Source organism: Staurois parvus, unplaced genomic scaffold (genome assembly GCF_062004578.1).
Source record: "Staurois parvus isolate SC_StPar_1 unplaced genomic scaffold, SC_StPar_1.0 ptg003077l, whole genome shotgun sequence".
NCBI classification, from domain to species: domain Eukaryota; kingdom Metazoa; phylum Chordata; class Amphibia; order Anura; family Ranidae; genus Staurois; species Staurois parvus.
The window spans coordinates 16,506-38,001 of record NW_028320873.1 but is presented as its reverse complement, the minus strand read 5'-3'; the positions used below and the strand labels follow the sequence as shown (position 1 = coordinate 38,001).

At 50.1% G+C, this 21,496-nt stretch overlaps 1 protein-coding gene across 5 annotated transcripts in view; it reads right to left on the bottom strand.

Annotated features, from left to right (window-relative positions):
- LOC149428632 (rho guanine nucleotide exchange factor 10-like protein) overlaps positions 1–21,496 on the bottom strand; it is a 66,934-nt gene that overhangs the window by 41,933 nt on the left and 3,505 nt on the right. The window contains exons 1-3 of one of the 5 annotated variants that reach the window (XM_089667175.1): positions 18,169–18,228; positions 7,436–7,495; positions 5,795–5,971 (exon numbers count right to left, since the gene is read on the bottom strand). In XM_089667175.1, coding sequence (XP_089523301.1) covers positions 5,795–5,971; positions 7,436–7,495; positions 18,169–18,202 — 271 coding nt within the window. In that variant the 5' untranslated portion in view covers positions 18,203–18,228. Of the gene's footprint in view, positions 1–5,794; positions 5,972–7,435; positions 7,496–7,579; positions 7,659–16,090; positions 16,156–18,168; positions 18,229–21,496 lie in introns of those variants that run through there. The other 4 variants (XM_089667179.1, XM_089667178.1, XM_089667177.1 and 1 more) reach the window with 4 other exon arrangements.

Here is a 21,496-nt window from a genome sequence, read left to right as displayed (position 1 = left end):
ATATATATATATATATATATATATATATATATATATATTTATTATTTATTTTTTGGGACTTTCATTTAATTTTTGGTTTGATTTATTGAGTTGAGGTGAAGGAAAAGGTTTTAATATTATATAAATAAATAATCTAGCTATAAAAAATTTTTTTATTATTAATTTTTTTTTTTTTTTTGTATCTCCAGCCCCCTTTTTTTCCCTCCACATCTACAGTGTCTCTGTATATATTAGTCTGTCTCTACATATAAGAGGCTGTTTCTGTTGATCATGAAAGTGAGATCCCTTGTCAGGGTATGTGGTGATTCAATGCTCTATGACAATAAAACAATACAACCTCGGGGGGGGGGGGGGGGGATACTTTTTATAGAGCCGTATACAGCCGTAGAGCGGAGCCGGTATACAGAAGACGAGGTCAGGCCCCAATTCACAGCCGCACACATACAACATTCTCCAGTCTCATCAATGGCACCCATTGTGTGGTGGGACTCGGGAGTCACATGACCATGAGGTCACCCCCGTGGTGCTGCGTGCGACGCGACGTCCCCAGACATGTGTGTGCGTTCCATCCTCTGATGTGCGCTCTGTTACAATGCAGAACTACAAGTCCCAGCAGTCCCAGTGTCCAGATAGCAGCATGCAACCAACACAGAACTACAAGTCCCAGCAGTCCCGGTACCCAGATAGCAGCATGCAGCCAATACAGAACTACAAGTCCCAGCAGTCCCGGTACCCAGATAGCAGCACGCAGCCAATACAGAACTACAAGTCCCAGCAGTCCCAGTACCCAGATAGCAGCATGCAGCCAATACAGAACTACAAGTCCCAGCAGTCCCGGTACCCAGATAGCAACACGCAGCCAATACAGAACTACAAGTCCCAGCAGTCCCGGTACCCAGATAGCAACACGCAGCCAATACAGAACTACAAGTCCCAGCAGTCCCGGTACCCAGATAGCAGCACGCAGCCAATACAGAACTACAAGTCCCAGCAGTCCCAGTACCCAGATAGCAACATGCAGCCAATACAGAACTACAAGTCCCAGCAGTCCCGGTACCCAGATAGCAACACGCAGCCAATACAGAACTACAAGTCCCAGCAGTCCCGGTACCCAGATAGCAACACGCAGCCAATACAGAACTACAAGTCCCAGCAGTCCCGGTAAACAGATAGCAACACGCAGCCAATACAGAACTACAAGTCCCAGCAGTCCCGGTGTCTAGATAGCAGCACGCAACCAATACAGAACTACAAGTCCCAGCAGTCCCAGTGTCCAGATAGCATCATGCAGCCAATACAGAACTACAAGTCCCAGCAGTCCCAGTGTCCAGATAGCATCATGCAGCCAATACAGAACTACAAGTCCCAGCAGTCCCAGTACCCAGATAGCAGCACGCAGCCAATACAGAACTACAAGTCTCAGCAGTCCTCGTGTCCAGATAGCATCATGCAGCCAATACAGAACTACAAGTCCCAGCAGTCCCAGTATGCAGATAGCATCATGCAGCCAATACAGAACTACAAGTCCCAGCAGTCCCAGTACCCAGATAGCAGCACGCAGCCAATACAGAACTACAAGTCTCAGCAGTCCTCGTGTCCAGATAGCATCTCAAACACAGAGCCAATGCTGAAATATGAGTCCCAGCAGTTCTAGTGTTGAGACAGCAGCATGCAGACAATGCAGAGCTACAAGCAGTCATTATGGAACTACAAGTCCCAGCAGTCCCAATTTCCAGGGATCAACACGCAGCCAGCAGTCCTAGTGTTCATATAGCAGCATGCAGCCAATACAGAACTACAAGTCCCAGCAGTCCCAGTGTCCAGAGAGCAGCATGCAGCCAATACAGAACCACAAGTCCCAGCAGTCCCAGTGTCCAATGCACACACAGCCAGTACAGAACTACAAGTCCCAGCAGCTCTAATCTGCTTTTTTCATTCTCCATCTAGTCTTCCGATAGCAGCATGCAGCCAGCAGTCCCAGTGTCCAGATAGGACCATGCAACCAATACAGAACTACAAGTTCCAAAAGTTCCGATGTCCACATAGCAGCACACAGGCAACACAGAACTATAAGTCCCAGCAATCCCAATGTCCTGCGGGGAATCGTCGGCTTTCTTTACAACTTACCTTTTTGTGGAGCGGGTCCGGTGTCACCCCGTATGGTAGGTGTCACCCCGTGCAGGGAGCACCCCCCACACCCGCCTAGGGACACCTCTGATGGATCGGATCTGCGGATTGGGGAGCATAATGGATAGGACTCCGGTCCATTATGCTCAATCTGCAGATCCGATCCATCCTGCGGGGATCGTCGGCATGCAACCTATACGGGGTGACACCGGACCCGCTCCACGAAAAGGTAAGTTGTAAAGATGGATCGGATCTGCGGATTGGGGAGCATAATGGATAGGACTCCGGTCCATTATGCTCAATCTGCAGATCCGATCCATCCTGCGGGGATCGTCGGCATGCAACCTATACGGGGTGACACCGGACCCGCTCCACGAAAAGGTAAGTTGTAAAGATGGATCAGATCTGCGGATTGGGGAACATAATGGATCAGAGTCCGATCCATCCTGCTCAATCCGCAGATCCGGTCCATTCTGCTCAATCCGCAGATCCGGTCCATTCTGCGGGGCTCGTTGGAGGGGTGACACCAAGTGTTATCGTCCCGGGTGACACCAACCCTAGGGACACCCCTGGGTGCCATTCCAATGTGCAGTCAGGTTAGAAGAGACTTTTCTTCCCATTAGCAGAGTGTTTGTTCCTCTCATACATATTCCCAGCAATTGACGCAAAGCCGCCACGCACCGTCCATGCGTCGGGTGACTGTCGCACGGAAATATATGAACTTGCAGGAAAAACAGTGATCTCAGTCATTTGTGGAATGTCGGAAGTCCAACCGCAGCAAATATTCTAAATGCTGAATCCAGCCGCCTGTCTAATGGAAGTTTGGATATTTCTACGTAACGATCACACTGACCCGTGTATGATGCACGGCGATCGTTGTCATCTGGGCGAATATCTGAATGTTCCAAATAGAGAGGTTTTTTTTTTTTTTTTTACTCACTCTGACATTTGACACCTAGTGGCCACAATGCGGCATTTGTTCCCGAAATACCTCAATTGGGGAAAATACTGCATCGAGGCCAGTAGATGGCGCTGACAATCATAGGAAATCATATAAATAGACAAAATATCAGAAGGCTTTTTTTAAATGTTGAACGCAGTATTTTGGGATTGTCTCCGATATGCAGGGGGCCTGTAGTGCGATAGGGGGGCACCTCTGATGTTAAGGGGGGGTCTGTGGTGTGATTGAGGGGGGGGTGTCACCTCTGATATAAAGGGGGGGCCTTTAGTGTGATTGAGAATGGGGGGGCATCTCTGATATGCAGGAGGACCTGTAGTCTGATTGAGGGGTCCACCTTTGATAAGAAGGGGGGGCATTGGTGTGACTGGGTATGGAGGGGCACCTCTGATATAAGGGGGACCTGTTGTGATTGAGGGGGTCACCTCTGATATGAAGGGGGGCTGTGGTGTGATTGAGGGGGACACTTCTGATATGTGGGGGGGGGGTCTGCAGTGTGATTGAGGGGGATCACCTCTGATGTGAAGGGGGACCTGTGGTATAATTGGGATGAGGGGGAACCTCTGATCTGAAGGGGGACTTCTGATATGCAAGGGGGAGGACTTTGGTGTGATTGGGAATGGGGGGGGGGGGCAACTCTGATATGAAGGGGGACCTGTAGTGTGATTGTGGGGGTCCTCTGATGCAAAGGGGGGCCTGTGGCGTGATTGGGAATGGGGGGGGCAACTCTGATATGAAGCGGGATCTGTAGTGTGATTCAGGGGGGCCTGTGGTGTGATTGGGAATGGGGGGGGGGATGGAGAGAGCAACTCTGATATGAAGGGGGACCTGTAGTGTGACTAAGGGGGATCGCTGATGTAAACGGATGCCTGTTGTGTGATTGGAATGGGGAGGGGAAAGGGGGGGTGTCTGATGTGAAGGGGGGCCTGTGGTGTAAATTGGAATGGGGAGGGGGAAGCAGGCGCCTCTAATATGAAGCGGGACCTGTAGTGTGATTGAGGGGGGACCTCTGATATGAATGAGGGGTTCTGATGTGATGAGGGATGTTTGATATGAACGGGGGGGGCTGTGGTGTGATAGGGGGGGACCTCTGATGTGAAGGGGGGCCTGTAGTGTAAATTGGAATGGGGAGGGGGAAGCGGTCACCTCTAATATGAAGCGGGACCTGTAGTGTGATTGAGGGGGGACCACTGATACGAATGGGGGGTTCTGATGAGGGATGTTTGATATGAACGGGGGGGGGGCTGTGGTGTGATTGGGGGGGACCTCTGATGTGAAGGGGGGGCCTGTGGTGTAAATTGGAATGGGGAGGGGGAAGCGGTCGCCTCTAATATGAAGCGGGACCTGTAGTGTGATTGAGGGGGGACCACTGATACGAATGGGGGGTTCTGATGTGATGAGGGATGTTTGATATGAACAAGGGGGGGGGTGCTGTGGTGTGATTGGGGGAGCACCTCAGATACGAGGGGGGGGCTCAGGTTTCCTATCGATAAGTAACATTCCCCACTTGTACAGCCGGTTTGTGCTCACGGTCACTTGAATGGGTTTCTGTACCCATGAGAAACACGGGAAAGTCCCAGAACGGCGCTCATCTGCAGGCATGTACTCTGCGTGTCAGGAACACGTGTGATTTCACAAGCGTTCCCAACCCACACAAATGTGAACCTAGCCCCTCAGACCGGGGCGGGGGGTGGGGGGCTCCAGATTCTGCATTCTTTTAAAGGGCAACACAACTGAAAAAATGGACGAGAATATCTGGCCAAAAAACGCATCATCTGTGAATGTGTGATAATGTAACCGAGCCGATTTCTAGGATATCTCTGGCAGAGGGTCTGACACGCCCAGCTCCACCCAAAACGGATATACATGAAGTTCCAGGATACTATGGGACCGGTTTTAAGTACAGAAATGTCTAAGCAACTCCATACAAGCCTTTAGTTGCTGTTCTGAATAGGAATTTATTTCAAGATGATAGACAGAAGAAAAAGAAAAAGAAAAAAAAAAGGAAAAAGAAAAAAAAGGAAAAGGAAAAAAAAGGAAAAGAAAAAAAAAGAAAAAAAAGAAAGAAAAAAAAGAGAAAGAAAAAAAAAGAAAGAAAAAAAAGAAAGAGAAAAAAAAGAAAGAAAAAAAAGGAAAGAAAAAAAAAGGAAAGAAAAAAAAGGAAAGAAAAAAAAAGGAAAGAAAAAAAAAGAAAAGAAAAAAAAAGAAAAGAAAAAAAAAAGAAAGAAGATGAACCAGGGGCGGACTAACCATTTGGGAACTCAGACACTGCCCGAGGGCCCGGGGTCAGTAGGGGGCCTCATGAGATGCCCCTGGTACCTTTTTCATAGGCTTTTTTGAGTTTGGGCAAGGACACAGGGGCCCCATGATCCCCTATTGCCCGGGGGCCCCATGAGTTGTCAGTCCGCCCCTGAGATGAACTATAAAAATATAACAATACATACTCCGAAGCCTCGGGTCCAGTCCTCCACTACCCCAGCAAGTCAGGTTTTCTGGCCTATTCCAGCCCAGGTGATGCAATCAGCTCCCCAGATGAATGAACAGCACAGCTGTGTCCACTGGGGGGGAAATCTGAAATCCTGGCCTGTCTGCTGTACTCAGGACTGGAGTCCCATGGCCCCCAGGACAATGTAACACTGGGGACCCCTTGGGTGAAACCGGCTGTGGGACTCAATGACATAGTATATAGAGGACAGGTGATTGAGGTACCTGCGCTGGGGGAGGGGGGCTCCTGGCTCTTCTCTTGGATGCTGCTGGAGGAGGACAGTCTGCCCTTTAACCCTTTACGGGCCCCGGAATCATCTCCTTCCCCCTCGCTGTCAAAATCAAAGAATTCGCCTTGGTCGTCATCCTCCTCCTCCTGGGGCCCCCCAGTGACGGGGACATCTGAAAAGACCAAATCACAGATCACCAAATAATGAGAATCACAGAGGAGCCGCCGCCGCCATCCCGACCCATCAGGCATATTACACAGCAATATATGGGGGGGGGGGGGTGTCACGCACTGCACTCGGGGTACAAAGGGGTCACAAGATATATTTAGGGGGCAAGGAGACACACAACACAAAGGACCGGTAAATCAGAGTTCAGGGGTCACACTCAGATATATTTAGGGTACAAGGGTCACACTCCGATGCACAGGGATGTATTTGGGGTGCAGGGTACACACAGGTACACATTTTTTGGTTCAGGGGTCACACTCAGGTACACAGAAATACATTTAGGGTTCAGGGGGTCACAGGTACACAGTGATATATTTAGGGGTCACAATGAAGCACACATTAGGCTACAGGTGTCACACAGGTACACAGGGATATATTTAGGGTTCAGGGGTTACACTGAGGCACACAGGGATATATATATAGGGTATAGGGGTCACACGGATATATTTAGGGTTCAGGGGTCACACTCATACACAGGGATATATTTAGGGTTCAGGGGTCACAAGCACACACAGGGATATATTTGGGGTAAAGGTGTCACTCTCAGGTACACAGGGATATATTTGGGGTTCAAGGGTCACAATGAGGCACACAGGAATATATAGGGTACATAGGTCACACTCATACACAGGGATATATTTGGGGTTCAGGGGTCACACAGGTACACAGGGATATATATAGGGTTCAGGGGTCACACTCAGATACACAGGGATATATATGTAGGGGTTACACTGAGGCACAAAGGGATATATGTATAGGGTATAGGGGTCACACAGATATATTTAGGGTTCAGGGGTTACACTCATATACACAGGGATATATATATATATATATATATATATATATATATATATAGGGTACAGGGGTCACACAGATATATTTAGGGTTCAGGGGTCACAAACACACAAAGGGATATATTTGGGGTACAGGTGTCACTCTCGGGTACACAGGGATATATTTGGGGTACAGGGGTCACACAGATATATTTAGGGTTCAGGGGTCACACAGGTACACTGATATATTTAGGGGTACATTGAGGCACATAGGGATATATATAGGGCTTTAACGGATATATTTAGGGTTCAGGGGTCACATTCATACACAGGGATATATTTAGGGTTCAGGGGTCACATTCATACACAGGGATATATTTAGGGTTCAGGGGTCACAGAGGTACACAGGGACATATTTAGGGTTCAGGGGTCACAAACACAAAGGGATATATTTGGGGTACAGGTGTCACTCTCAGGTACACAGGGATATATTTGGGGTGTAGGGTGGGGGGGGGGGTCACACTCAGGTACATAGCAGCATATAATCACAGAAATCATGCAGCAAAATCAGGGTGTTAGCAAGCAGCACATTTGGGGTGTTAATGCGGGGGAGGGGAAGGGGGGGGATACAGTACCTAGTGCATGGAAGTTAAATCTGGAGCTCTCTGCAGAATCCATCTCTCCTGCGGCTGAACCTGAAACACATGGATATGTACTAAGCACTTTCCCCCTGCCTGGGATCAGCCCCCAGCCCTGGATACCCCTCACCCCACATATACCCGGCTTCCTGCGCAGAGACGGCAGACAATCCCAGCGACAGGTGGCCGGCTTCGCTCACATTTACAGCAGAACCTAAAAATATCCCAACGACAGCCTGAGATCTCCTCCGCACCTCACCGTACAGAAACCGAGACTGCACCGCTCCACCCAACATCCAACCAGATCCCGACCTTCACCGCTCCACCCAACATCCAACCAGATCCCGACCTTCACCGCTCCACCCAACATCCAACCAGATCCCGACCTTCACCGCTCCACCCAACATCCAACCACAACTCCACCAATCCACCCGGCACTACCAGATGCCGGGACACGCTTCCTCATGACCCGGCTACATGACTCAATCAATAACAATAATTAGTAAAGTGTGCCAATGATTCACCCCATGTCTACACACAGGGGACTCCGCCCGAAATTCCACCACCTCCTCCCAAACCGAAAATTCTGTATGTCAGTCAATCTCGGTATCTGTCCCCATTCTGTATGTATGGACTCCGCACAGTCCCACTTCCCCTGTCCTGGATGCCGGGTGTCATTCTCGGTATCTGTCCCCATTCTGTATGTATGGACTCCGCACAGTCCCACTTCTCCTGTCCCGGATGCCGGGTGTCATTCTCGGTATCGGTCCCTATTCTGTATGTATGTACTCTGCACAGTCCCATTTCTCCTGTCCCGGATGCCGGGTGTCATTCTCGGTATCGGTCCCTATTCTGTATGTATGGACTCCGCACAGTCCCACTTCCCCTGTCCTGGATGCTGGGTGTCATTCTCGGTATCTGTCCTTATTCTGTGTATGTACTCTGCACAGTCCCACTTCTCCTTTCCTGGATGCCGGGTGTCATTCTCTGTACCGGTCCCTATTCTGTGTGTATGGACTCTGCACAGTCCCACCTCTGTAATTCTGGTCATTATCTGCAGTTTGTTTATTTATAGGGTTGGTAGAAGGAAGTTATCTGATCCCATCTGATGGGTGACAACAATGTAACCACCTGCCATATGTTATGTACAATGTGTCTCTATGTACTCTGTAGCCACACACTACCAATCCCATTATACTACAACAGCGCCGCCTACAGGAGATACAAAGAAGCATCTTCCTGATTTATTGGTGTGAATGTCAATCAGCAGTTACAAAACAAATACTGAACAGCAATAGGTCAGAGGTTATGGTGGATGGGAGGAGGAAAGGCGCTGTGATTGGTGGATGCTGGTTCTGAAAAATCCTAAACAGTTTTTTTTTTAATACACCTTTTTACATGATGTATCTCTGGCATAGTCTGTAGCGCTGTACACATCACATCAGTCTCTGTACTAGAGGAGCTTACACTCTAATGTCCCCTCCCCCATAATCACATCAGTCTCTGTACCAGAGGAGCTTACACTCTAATGTCCCCTGCCCCACAGTCCCATCAGTCTCTGCACTGGAGGAGCTTACGCTCTAATGTCCCCTCCCCCACAGTCCCATCAGTCTCTGCACCGGAGGAGCTTACGCTCTAATGTCCCCTCCCCCACAGTCCCATCAGTCTCTGCACCGGAGGAGCTTACGCTCTAATGTCCCCTCCCCCACAGTGATACCAGTCTCTGTACCGGAGGAGCTTACACTCCAATGTCCCCTCCCCCACGGTCCCATCAGTCTCTGTACAGAGGAGCTTACACTCTAATGTCCCCTCCCCCACAGTCACATCAGTCTCTGTACCGGAGGAGCTTACACTCTAATGTCCCCTCCCCCAAAGTCATATCAGTCTCTGTACTGGAGGAGCTTACACTCTAATGTCCCCTCCCCCCCAGTCACATCAGTCTCTATACCAGAGGAGCTTACACTCTAATGTCCCCTCCCCCACAGTCATACCAGTCTCTGTACCGGAGGAGCTTACACTCTAATGTCCCACTTCAATTATATACAAGGTTTAGTGCTAATTTTAGGCGCAGTCAGCATTTTCTTTTGTGGGAGGAGACTCAGATACTCAAAATATGAAGGGAATACACAAACTCCATGCAGACTGTGCGGTGGGGAAGATACTGGACTCCCAGCCCCAGTGCTGCAGTGCATAAAAGGATGCCAACCTATATAAAAAAAAAAAAAAGTAGATGTAAAGCTCCACCTAAAGTTAGTATATATAGGTTGTCACCGGGAATCGGTGGCTCAGCCCCTGGCCTGGCCTCCCCCATGCGCTCTTCTCCCGCACACATCGCCATTTAGTAGGAAGCATGACTCCAGGAATTCTGCTCTATCAGTTTAGGGTGGATTCTCTGTACAGGGATAGGTCGGCTCACTGTGCGGACCTCCAAGGAAGCCTCCCTCCGCAGGACAGAGGTCTGAGGTTACAGTACACCCCACCGAGGTCGAGAGGGGCGCGGCAGGGAGAGGACTTCGCTCATCGCACCGCACCTCCAGTTCAGCCAGAATACCAAAAGTCACGGAAAAGTCAGAAACTGGGCAAGGGAGCAGAATATCCCCAAACGCCAGTCTATAAATAACGCAACACAATGGAACCCGCGTCGCTGGAGCATGCGAGAAACAAAAAAAAAAGACAAAAAACGCACACCCGACATTCCCCTCCGAAAGACAAAAAAAATCTACACTTCTGAGAATAAATCCAAATATTGTGTCAGAGAAATAGTCACATCTACTTCACAATACAGGTGAAAGGCGAAAAATGAGAATTTGGTGCATTCATTCATTCATTCATTCATTGATTTCAGTGCAGCAACTTAAAAGGTGACACTAATATATGAGACTCATTCCATGCAAAGAAAGATAGTTCCAGCCGTGATTTGTCATCATTGTGATGATTATGGCTTACAGCTCATGAAAACCCCAAATCCACAATCTCAGAAAATGAGAATATTCCATGCAATCAATAAAACACGGATTGTACATAGAACAATATCGCACCTCTGAGAAGTAGAAGCTGCATATGTACTCAGTACTTGGTTGGGGCCCCTTTTGCAGCAATTACTGCCTCAATGCGGCGTGGCATGGAAGCTATCAGCCTGTGGCACTGCTGAGGTGTTATGGAAGACCAGGATGCTTCCATAGCGGCCTTCAGCTCTTCTGCATTGTTCGCTCTCATGTCTCTCATCTTTCTCTTGGCAATGCCCCATAGATTCTCTATGGAGTTCAGGTCAGGTGAGTTTGCTGGCCAATCAAGCACAGGAATCCCACGGTCATTGAACCAGGTTTTGGTGCTTTTGGCAGTGTGGGCGGAGCCAAGTCCTGCTGGAAAATGAAGTCAGTGTCCCCATAAAGCTGGTCTGCGGAAGGAAGCATGAAGTGCTCCAAAATCTCCTGGTAGACGGCTGCGGTGACCCTGGACTTCATGAAGCACAGTGGACCAACACCAGCAGATGACATGGCTCCCCAAATCAACACCGACTGTGGAAACTTCACACTGGACTTGCAGTGTGTGCCTCTCCATTCTTCCTCCATACTCGGGGTCCTTGTGCCTCTCCATTCTTCCTCCACACTCGGGGTCCTTGGGCCTCTCCATTCTGCCTCCACACTCGGGGTCCTTGGGCCTCTCCATTCTGCCTCCACACTCGGGGTCCTTGGGCCTCTCCATTCTTCCTCCACACTAGGGGTCCTTGGGCCTCTCCATTCTGCCTCCACACTCGGGGTCCTTGGGCCTCTCCATTCTGCCTCCACACTCGGGGTCCTTGGGCCTCTCCATTCTTCCTCCATACTCGGGGTCCTTGGGCCTCTCCATTCTTCCTCCATACTCGGGGTCCTTGGTTTCCAAATGAGAAAAGTCGCTCTCATCAGAAAAGAGGACTTTGGACCACTGAGCAGCAGACCAGGTCTGTTTTTCTTTAGCCCAGGTAAGACGCTTCTGACGTTGTTTGTTGTTCAGGAGCGGCTTGACAAGAGGAATACGACATTTGAAGCCCATGTCCAGGATCCGTCTGTATGTGGTGGCTCTTGATGCACTGACTCCAGCCTCAGTCCACTCCTTGTGAAAGTCCCCAACACTTTTAAATGGCCTTTTCCTGACAATCCTCTCCAGGCTGCGGTCATCCCTGCTGCTTGTGCACCTTTTTCTTCCACACTTTTCCCTTCCACATAACTTTCTATTAATGTGCTTTGATGCAGCACTTTGGGAACATCCAACTTCTTCTGCAACTCCCTTTTGAGGCTTTCCCTCCTTATGGAGGGTGTCAGTGATGGTGTCAGGTCAGCAGTCTTTCCCATGATTGGGATTCCTACTGAACCAGACTGAGAGACCATTTAAAGGCTCAAGAACCCTTTGCAGGTGTTATGGCTGAATGAGCTGATTAGAGTGGGACACTTTGAGCCGAGATTATTCCACCTTTTCACAATATTCTCATTTTCTGAGATTGTGGATTTGGGGTTTTCATGAGCTGTAAGCCATAATCATCACAATGATGATTGAACTATCTTGCTTTGCATGGAATGAGTCTATCTCATATATTAGTTTCACCTTTTCAGTTGCTGCACTGAAATAAATGAACTTTTGCACCATATTCTCATTTTTTGAGTTTCACCTGTAAATAAAAATATGTAAGATAAAAAATGTAAAAATATAAAATGTATGAAAAAAAAAAAATGTAAAAATATATCGAATAAAAAAAAAAAAAAAAAAATCTCAAAGATCACACAGCTATACACTATAGACTGCACACATAGGGAAGCATTTAAAAAAAATTCCTTCTGTGTGACTTGGGGGCAAAAATTGAATATTATTTGGCCATTCTCTCTCCAGGTCGAATGTTATTCGTTCCTAAAGGAGAGGTACAGGTAAATAACTCAATATGGCCACTAGATGGCGCTGGAGATCATAGTAAATAAGTATTTTTTGAATCAGCTCCATCTAGTGGTCATTATGTGATATTTTCCTGATAAACCATTCTCAAAAAGGGGTTCTGTGGGGTGGCTAGGGGGTTCCTAGACCTGTGGGTAACCAGTGCCAGGTCCAGCACCACTTGGCAGAGTCAGTGACATCACTGCAAGGATGGAGGGGGGCCCAATGTTCTGTTAGGCTATTGCCTCTGCAGGTCAAATGTTATTCATTCATAAAGAATAGAGTGGTTCAGGTAAATAACGCATTATGGCCACTAGATGGAGCTGGCGATCATAGTAAAGAAGTATATTATTTCCTATGATCATCAGCTCCACCTAGTGGTCGCCATCACGTATTTTCCTGATAACCACTATTTATAGGCATTCTCAGAGCAGGGTTCCGTGGAGGTTCTTCTAGGGGTCCCTAGATAATGCTTCAAGGGCCAGATATTATTTCCTATGATCATCAGCTCCACCTAGTGGCCGTCATCAAGTATTTTCCTGATAAAAGCTATTTGTAGGCATTCTCAGTACAGGGTTCCGCGGAGCCCTAGGGTTCTTCTAGGAGACCCTATATAATGCTTCAAGGGCCAAATAAAGGCAAGCAAAGGGCCACATCCAATTTGGAGACCACTGACCTAGGTGGTCGGAGAAGAAGTGGGAGTGGGTATCTGTCAAAAATCGGGTACCAGCTCCTCCCCAAAATCTCCGTTCAGGAGATGGGGAGGAGGCCTGAAAGCAGAACTTTTGGGTGGAGCTCCACTTTAAGTGGTTAACCAGCTAGTAAAGATCTCAGATGACACCCTGTGCTGGTCAGGTGGTCACCATAAATCCAGAAAACATTGTATACAACTATAGGGACCATACAAGATATATATAGAAAGGTATACAACCCATAACCAACACCCTGGGTAAACATCTGCATACAATAAACGTAGGTATGGATAGGTCTGTGGACCAACATGCTAACATACGTGGGAACAAGTTCTGCATGATGTGTCAAGGATAACCCCCGAAAACAAAAATTTGGCGGCAGGTCGGGTCTTTTGGTAAAAGCGGGAGTATCACCTGGTTCACCTCCGAAGAAGAAGGATCCTCCAGGGCACAAGACTCTTGACGGTGAATGAGCACCAATGGTCTACCAGTTCGAAACCAGGCAGACGCTATTCTTTGGGGAGGCCTACCAAAGCAAAGTAGGCCTACCGCCAAAGTACTAGGTGGGGCTTCTCAAGGGCACAAAACTCTTGACGGGGAATGGGCACCAATGGTCTACCTGTTCTAAACCAGGCAGACATTATTCTTCGGGGAGGCCTACCAAAGCAAAGTAGGCCTACCACCAAAGTACTAGGTGGGGCTTCTCAAGGGCACAAAACTCTTGACGGGGAATGGGCACCAATGGTCTACCTGTTCTAAACCAGGCAGACATTATTCTTCGGGGAGGCCTACCAAAGCAAAGTAGGCCTACCACCAAAGTACTAGGTGGGGCTTCTCAAGGGCACAAAACTCTTGACGGGGAATGGGCACCAATGGTCTACCTGTTCTAAACCAGGCAGACATTATTCTTCGGGGAGGCCTACCAAAGCAAAGTAGGCCTACCACCGAAGTACTAGGTGGGGCTTCTCAAGGGCACAAGGCTCATGACGGAGAATGGGCACCAATGGTCTACCTGTTCTAAACCAGGCAGACATTCTTCGGGGAGGCCTACCAAAGCAAAGTAAGCCTACCACCAAAGTACTAGGTGGGGCTTCTCAAGGGCACAAGACTCTTGACGGAGAATGGGTGTCAATGGTCTACCCATCTGAAACCAGACAGACCCTATTCTTCGGGAGGTCTGCCGAATCAAAGTCCACCGAAGTACTAGGTGGGGCTCCCCTGAAGGGAGACCCCATGGGAGTGGGAGAACCTCACCATAAGGCCGCATGTCCTCCACGAAGACTTTCAAGGTAAGTCTGAAGACCTACACCCTACTAATTTTTTTTTTTTGCTATAGAATTTCGCAATGCTGTGCTTAGTTGAACCCTGTAGACAAGAACAAAAATTGAGCTGTGAAATCACAGCACAAAAAAAAAAAAAAGGGCACAAAGGGTACAATACAGGACCAACCTGCAACGAGGAAGGACCCTAGATCTGATCCTCAAGGGCACAAGACTCTTGACGGGGAATGGGCGCCAATGGTCTACCCGTCTGAAACCAAGCAGATCCCATTCTTCGGGAGGCCTGCCGAAGCCAGGCCCCCAAAGTACTAGGTGGGGCTCCCTTGAAGGGAGACCCCATGGGAGTGGGAGAACCTCACCATAAGGCCATATGTCCTCCATGAAGACTTACAGGGCCAGTCTGAATACCTTCACCCAACCCATAAAAGAGTTAAGAGTGAAATCATGGCACACAAAAATTATGAAGGGTACACAATAGGACGAACCTCCGAAGAGGAAGGGCCTCAATTCCTGAGCCTCCCCAGGGTGCAGAATTCCTGAGACAATGGTCTACCTAGGCCAAAGACATGTGGACCCCAAGGGACCCCCGAAGCTGGAACTCCAAGTACTTGGTGAGGGCTCTCCCGAAGAAAGACCCCCGGTTGGGAGGAAGAAAAAGACCTGAAGGCCACAGATCTTCTCCCCAACATCAGGGTAGGCCTTGATGAACTTGAACCCTTTATCTGTGTTTTTTTGGCACACCCTGGGACACCACCCCCAGGGGGCACATCACCGGGAGCTCCTTGTGCCCCCCACCTACACCCTACTATGATATAGCTGCACTCACTGCTTCCTCTCACTGCCCTCCCCTCCCAGGTCATAATTGCTCCTCAATTTTTGGGGGGCGTTAAGGGCCCATTTACACCTTTTGTATTTGTATTTCCGAATCTGCGGTTAGCTGTAGCCTAAGCACACCAGAGAGGCGTAAACGAAGCCTAAATTGGCCAGTGTAGCTCCAAGGGTCAATTGTCCTGAGTTGCTGGACAAGGTCCTTTGGCACCCAAAGTGTGACGCCCCACCGAATGAGCCATACCTTACTGCCCTTTTTGTACCGCCCTTCCTGCTGGAGCACCCAAGGCAGCCGCCTCTTCTGCCTACCCCTCAGCCCAGCCCTCATCATGACTGTTCTGGAGACACAAGCAGGCTAACTGCAGCTTCCTTCGGGGCTGAGAAACATGTTTTGTGTTCCTAGAGAATTTCCCAACCAGACTGAAGCTGATTACAGAAGACCGCTCCCTGCTGCCCCCCCCCCCCCCCCAGATGGAGAGGCTGGATTGGGATCTACACGGCAGATGAGGAACACAAATGTTTGGATGGATTCAGGGAGCCGACCAGACCTCTGGAGATGAGAAGGTAGGAAGGTGGGCAGAAAGAGGTGGGAAGGTAGGAAGGTGGGCAGAAGGAGGTAGGAAGGTGGTCAGAAAGAGGTGGGAAGGTAGGAAGGTGGGCAGAAGGAGGTAGGAAGGTGGTCAGAAGGAGGTAGGAAGGTGGTCAGAAGGAGATGAGAAGGTAGGAAGGTGGTCAGAAGGAGGTAGGAAGGTGGTCAGAAGGAGATGAGAAGGTAGGAAGGTGGTCAGAAGGAGGTAGGAAGGTGGTCAGAAGGAGATGAGAAGGTAGGAAGGTGGTCAGAAGGAGATGAGAAGGTAGGAAGGTGGTCAGAAGGAGATGAGAAGGTAGGAAGGTGGTCAGAAGGAGATAGGAAGGTGATGAGAAGGTGGTCAGAAGGACACCCAACTCACCTGCAGATCCTTCTGTGTGTGTTCATCGCTGCGACACCTTCACCTGGATGACACCAAACACAGAGCTGCACCGAACAGGAAGTCTCATCGTGATTGGCTGCACACTGCTAGACTTCTCAAATCACAGCCTGGGGGATAGGGAGGGGCCAGTCCACCCAGAACTGATATTTCAGGACTTAAAGTTTGTTTGGCGAGATCTCTATGTTGAGTTCCCAGGTCTGTACACCCGCCGTGCCCATTATGAGGGGTTCCCACCATCTCTGTGCTGAGTTCCCGGGTCTGTACACCCGCTGTGCCCATTATGAGGGGTTCTCGCCATCCCTGTGCTGAGTTCCCGGGTCTGTACGCCCGCTGTGCCCATTATGAGGGGTTCCCACCATCCCTGCGCCGAGTTCCTTGGTCTGTACACCTGCCGTGTCCATTATGAGGGGTTCCCACCATCCGAGTTCCCCGGTGTGTTTTTGGATTCCTCATCTGAAACATGTCACCAGCCATGAACTCCGGTGAACATGCCATGTCCCCCCCAGAGGGGGGAGGAGATGAGGATTCCAGGCGTGTTGCTCTCCGGGGAGACGATGAGACTTGTCCACAGAGCCGGCAATCCTACATTCCAGCTTCCTGATCTGATTTATTCAGTGGAGTGACGGCGACCTTAGCAGCTACCAAGGGGCCAATGGGTGGGCAGAGGGGCCCTTGGTTTGGTAGAGAAACCCGTGGAGTGGCCCCACTAGGAACATTGTTGAGGCAACTTAAACTGAACCTCCATCTGTACCGGCTCCTCCCCTTCAGTTTTGCACAGGTGTACTGGCTCCTCCCCTCCAATCTTGCACAGCTGTACTGGCCCCTCCCCTTCAGGCTTGCACAGGTGTACCGGCTCCTCCCCTTCAGTCTTGCACAGGTGTAGCGGCTCCTCCCCTTCAGTCTTGCAGAGGTGTATCGGCTCCTCCCCTCCAGTCTTGCACAGGTGTACCGGCTCCTCCCCTCCAGTCTAGCACAGGTGTACCAGCTCCTCCCCTCCAGTCTTGCACAGGTGTACCGGCTCCTCCCCTCCAGTCTAGCACAGGTGTACCGGCTCCTCCCCTTCAGTCTAGCACAGGTGTACCGGCACCTCCCCTTCCGTCTAGCACAGGTGTACTGGCACCTCCCCTCCAGTCTAGCACAGGTGTACCGGCTCCTCCCCTTCCGTCTAGCACAGGTGTACCGGCTCCTCCCCTTCAGTCTAGCACAGGTGTACCGGCACCTCCCCTTCTGTCTAGCACAGGTGTACTGGCACCTCCCCTTCCGTCTAGCACAGGTGTACCGGCTCCTCCCCTTCCGTCTAGCACAGGTGTACCGGCTCCTCCCCTTCCGTCTAGCACAGGTGTACCGGCTCCTCCCCTTCAGTCTAGCACAGGTGTACCAGCTCCTCCCCTGGAATGAAACGTCTTCCTCTGATGTCACCACACACTGGGAGCGTCTCACAATGTGCATTAGAAGCTGCAGCCAGTCAGAGCTCCGCCTCATTTCCTGGCTGAGGGATGCCCAGCATCATCTAGCTCTTTCCTCCCCAGCCCTGGCCCACCACCCTTGGATTTCAGCTCTTCCACTCATGGGGACAGCAGCATCACATGTGGGCGTTACCTAATGTGCCTGGGAACGCCCACTCCTCCAGTCTGACACTGACCCTTCAGGGTGTTTCAATATTTGCAAAACTCCTCCCACTGATTTCCTCAGAACTGAGGGCTCTCAAGGGGAGTACTGAGGAAGGGGCGCTGGGATGTTCTCAGAAAGCTGTACAGCACCCTCCCACCAGCCATGATCTGCCTGCATTGCATAGAGAAGCGCAGAGACTCAGTGAGTATGACATCAGTGGGTGCAAAATAATGTATTTAATGAAGAGGAAAACATTTTTCTTTTTTTAATGTCTCAGTATCTGTCCCAATCCAGAATGGGGACAGATACCGAGAATGACACCCGGCATTCGGGACAGGAGAAGTGGGACTGTGCAGAGTCCATACATCCAGAATGGGGACAGATACTGAGAATGACACCCGGCATCCGGGACATCGACTTAAATACCAGTCACATGACTGGCTAACCTGCGTGCCCGAGCGATCCCCCCGTCCATGCCATGTGGCGCTGGAGGCGATGGCTGCGTCCGGCCAGGACCGGTGACGGATCAGGATTGGTGACGGATTAGGATTGGTGACGGATCAGGACCGGTGACGGATCAGGACCGGTGACGGATCAGGACCGGTGACGGATCAGGACTGGTGACGGATCAGGACCGGTGACGGATCAGGACCGGTGACGGATCAGGATTGGTGACGGATTAGGATTGGTGACGGATCAGGACTGGTGACGGATCAGGACCGGTGACGGATCAGGATTGGTGACGGATTAGGATTGGTGACGGATCAGGACTGGTGACGGATCAGGACCGGTGATGGACCAGGACCGGTGACGGACCAGGACCGGTGACGGACCAGGACCGGTGACGGATCAGGACCGGTGACGGATCAGGACCGGTGACGGATCAGGATTGGTGACGGATCAGGATTGGTGACGGATCAGGACTGGTGACGGATCAGGACCGGTGACGGATCAGGACCGGTGACGGATCAGGACCGGTGACGGATCAGGATTGGTGACGGATTAGGATTGGTGACGGATCAGGACTGGTGACGGATCAGGACCGGTGACGGATCAGGACCGGTGACGGATCAGGACCGGTGACGGATCAGGACTGGTGACGGATCAGGACCGGTGACGGATCAGGACTGGTGACGGATCAGGGACACCAACGTCCCCGGGGCCACCTCCTGAGCTTCGGTAACCCTACACCGCGAGTGGCGTCGTCACAGCCCATAGCCAGACACGGCGCTCATCTGAGGGTCTAAATCGGGAAGCCGGCTCCGTCACATGGCCAGCGCTGAGACTCCGGGGGGGCAGATTAAAGGGGAACTCCACGCAGATACCGGGGGGGGCAATTAAAGGGGAACTCTACGCAGATACCGGGGGGGGAGATTAAAGGGGAACTCCGCACAGATACTGGGGTGTCAGATTAAAGGGGAACTCCATGCAGATATAGAAGACATGAAATGTTACAATGTAATTATTCAGACATATTTGGGGGCTCATTCACATCAGCTCTGCTGGGCTGCATTGGTCAAGGGCACAGCTGCCCAAACGCAGTGCCAAAGCGGCCCCATTGCAACCCCAAAACAGCCCCAACACGGCCCCAATGCAACCCCAACAAAACCCCAATATGGCCCCAATGCAACCCCAACGTGGCCCTAATACGGCCCCAACATGGTCCCAATGCAACCCCAATGTGGCCCCAACACAGTCCCAATGCAACCCCAATGTGCCCCCAACACAGCCTAAATGCAACCTCAACGTTGCCCCAACATGGTCCCAATGCAACCCCAACGTGGCCCCAACACATCCCCACACATGTCCATGCCATCTGCCGTATGTCCTCTGTGCTGCACTAAAGAAAAAATATATATTTTGCATTTTTGCGCAGTGCGTAGTCCTCCAGGATATACTCTGTGCACAGGGCATGCTGGGACTTGTAGTCCTCCAGAATATAATATACACTGTGTACAGGGCATGCTGGGACTTGTAGTCCTCCAGAATATAATATACACTGTGTACAGGGCATGCCGGGACTTGTAGTCCTCCAGAATATAATATACACTGTGTACAGGGCATGCCGGGACTTGTAGTCCTCCAGAATATAATATACACTGTGTACAGGGCATGCCGGGACTTGTAGTCCTCCAGAATATAATATACACTGTGTACAGGGCATGCTGGGACTTGTAGTCCTCCAGAATATAATATACACTGTGTACAGGGCATGCTGGGACTTGTAGTCCTCCAGGATATAATATACGCTGTGTACAGGGCATGCTGGGACTTGTAGTCCTCCAGGATATAATATACGCCGTGTGCAGGGCATGCCGGGACTTGTAGTCCTCCAGAATATAATATACACCGTGTGCAGGGCATGCCGGGACTTGTAGTCCTCCAGAATATAATATACACTGTGTACAGGGCATGCCGGGACTTGTAGTCCTCCAGAATATAATATACACTGTGTACAGGGCATGCCGGGACTTGTAGTCCTCCAGAATATAATATACACTGTGTACAGGGCATGCTGGGACTTGTAGTCCTCCAGGATATAATATACGCTGTGTACAGGGCATGCTAGGACTTGTAGTCCTCCAGGATATAATATACGCCGTGTACAGGGCATGCCGGGACTTGTAGTCTTCCGTTATATAATATACTCTGTGTGCAGGGAATGCTGGGACTTGTAGTCCTCCACAATATAATATACGCTGTGTACAGGGCATGCTGGGACTTGTAGTCCTCCACAATATAATATACGCCGTGTACAGGGCATGCTGGGACTTGTAGTCCTCCAGAATATAATATACACTGTGTACAGGGCATGCTGGGACTTGTAGTCCTCCAGAATATAATATACACTGTGTACAGGGAATGCTGGGACTTGTAGTCCTCCACAATATAATATACGCTGTGTACAGGGCATGCTGGGACTTGTAGTCCTCCACAATATAATATACGCCGTGTACAGGGCATGCTGGGACTTGTAGTCCTCCAGAATATAATATACACTGTGTACAGGGCATGCTGGGACTTGTAGTCCTCCAGAATATAATATACTCTGTGTACAGGGCATGCTAGGACTTGTAGTCCTCCAGGATATAATATACGCCGTGTACAGGGCATGCCGGGACTTGTAGTCCTCCGGCATATAATATACGCCGTGTGCAGGGCATGCTGGGACTTGTAGTCCTCCAGGATATAATATACGCCGTGTACAGGGCATGCTGGGACTTGTAGTCTTCCGTTATATAATATACTCTGTGTACAGGGAATGCCGGGACTTGTAGTCCTCCAGGATATAATATACGCTGTGTGCAGGGAATGCTGGGACTTGTAGTCCTCCACAATATAATATACGCTGTGTACAGGGCTTTCCGGGACTTGTAGTCCTCCGGCATATAATATACGCCATGCATAGGGCACACTGGGACTTGTAGTCCTCCAGCATATAATATACGCTGTGTACAGGACATGCTGGGATTTGTAGTCTTCTGAGATATAATATACGCCGTGTGCGGGGCATGCTGGGACTTGTAGTCCTCCACAATATAATATACGGCGTGTACAGGGCATGCTGGGACTTGTAGTCCTCCAGAATATAATATACGTTGTGTACAGGGAATGCTGGGACTTGTAGTCCTCCGGCATATCATATAGACCGTGTACAGGGCAGGCTGGGACTTGTAGTCCTCCGGCATATAATATAAGGCCTGTACAGGGCATGCTGGGACTTGTAGTCTTCCGGCTCAGACTGCGGGATTGTGAAGCAGCACAAGGAGCCAA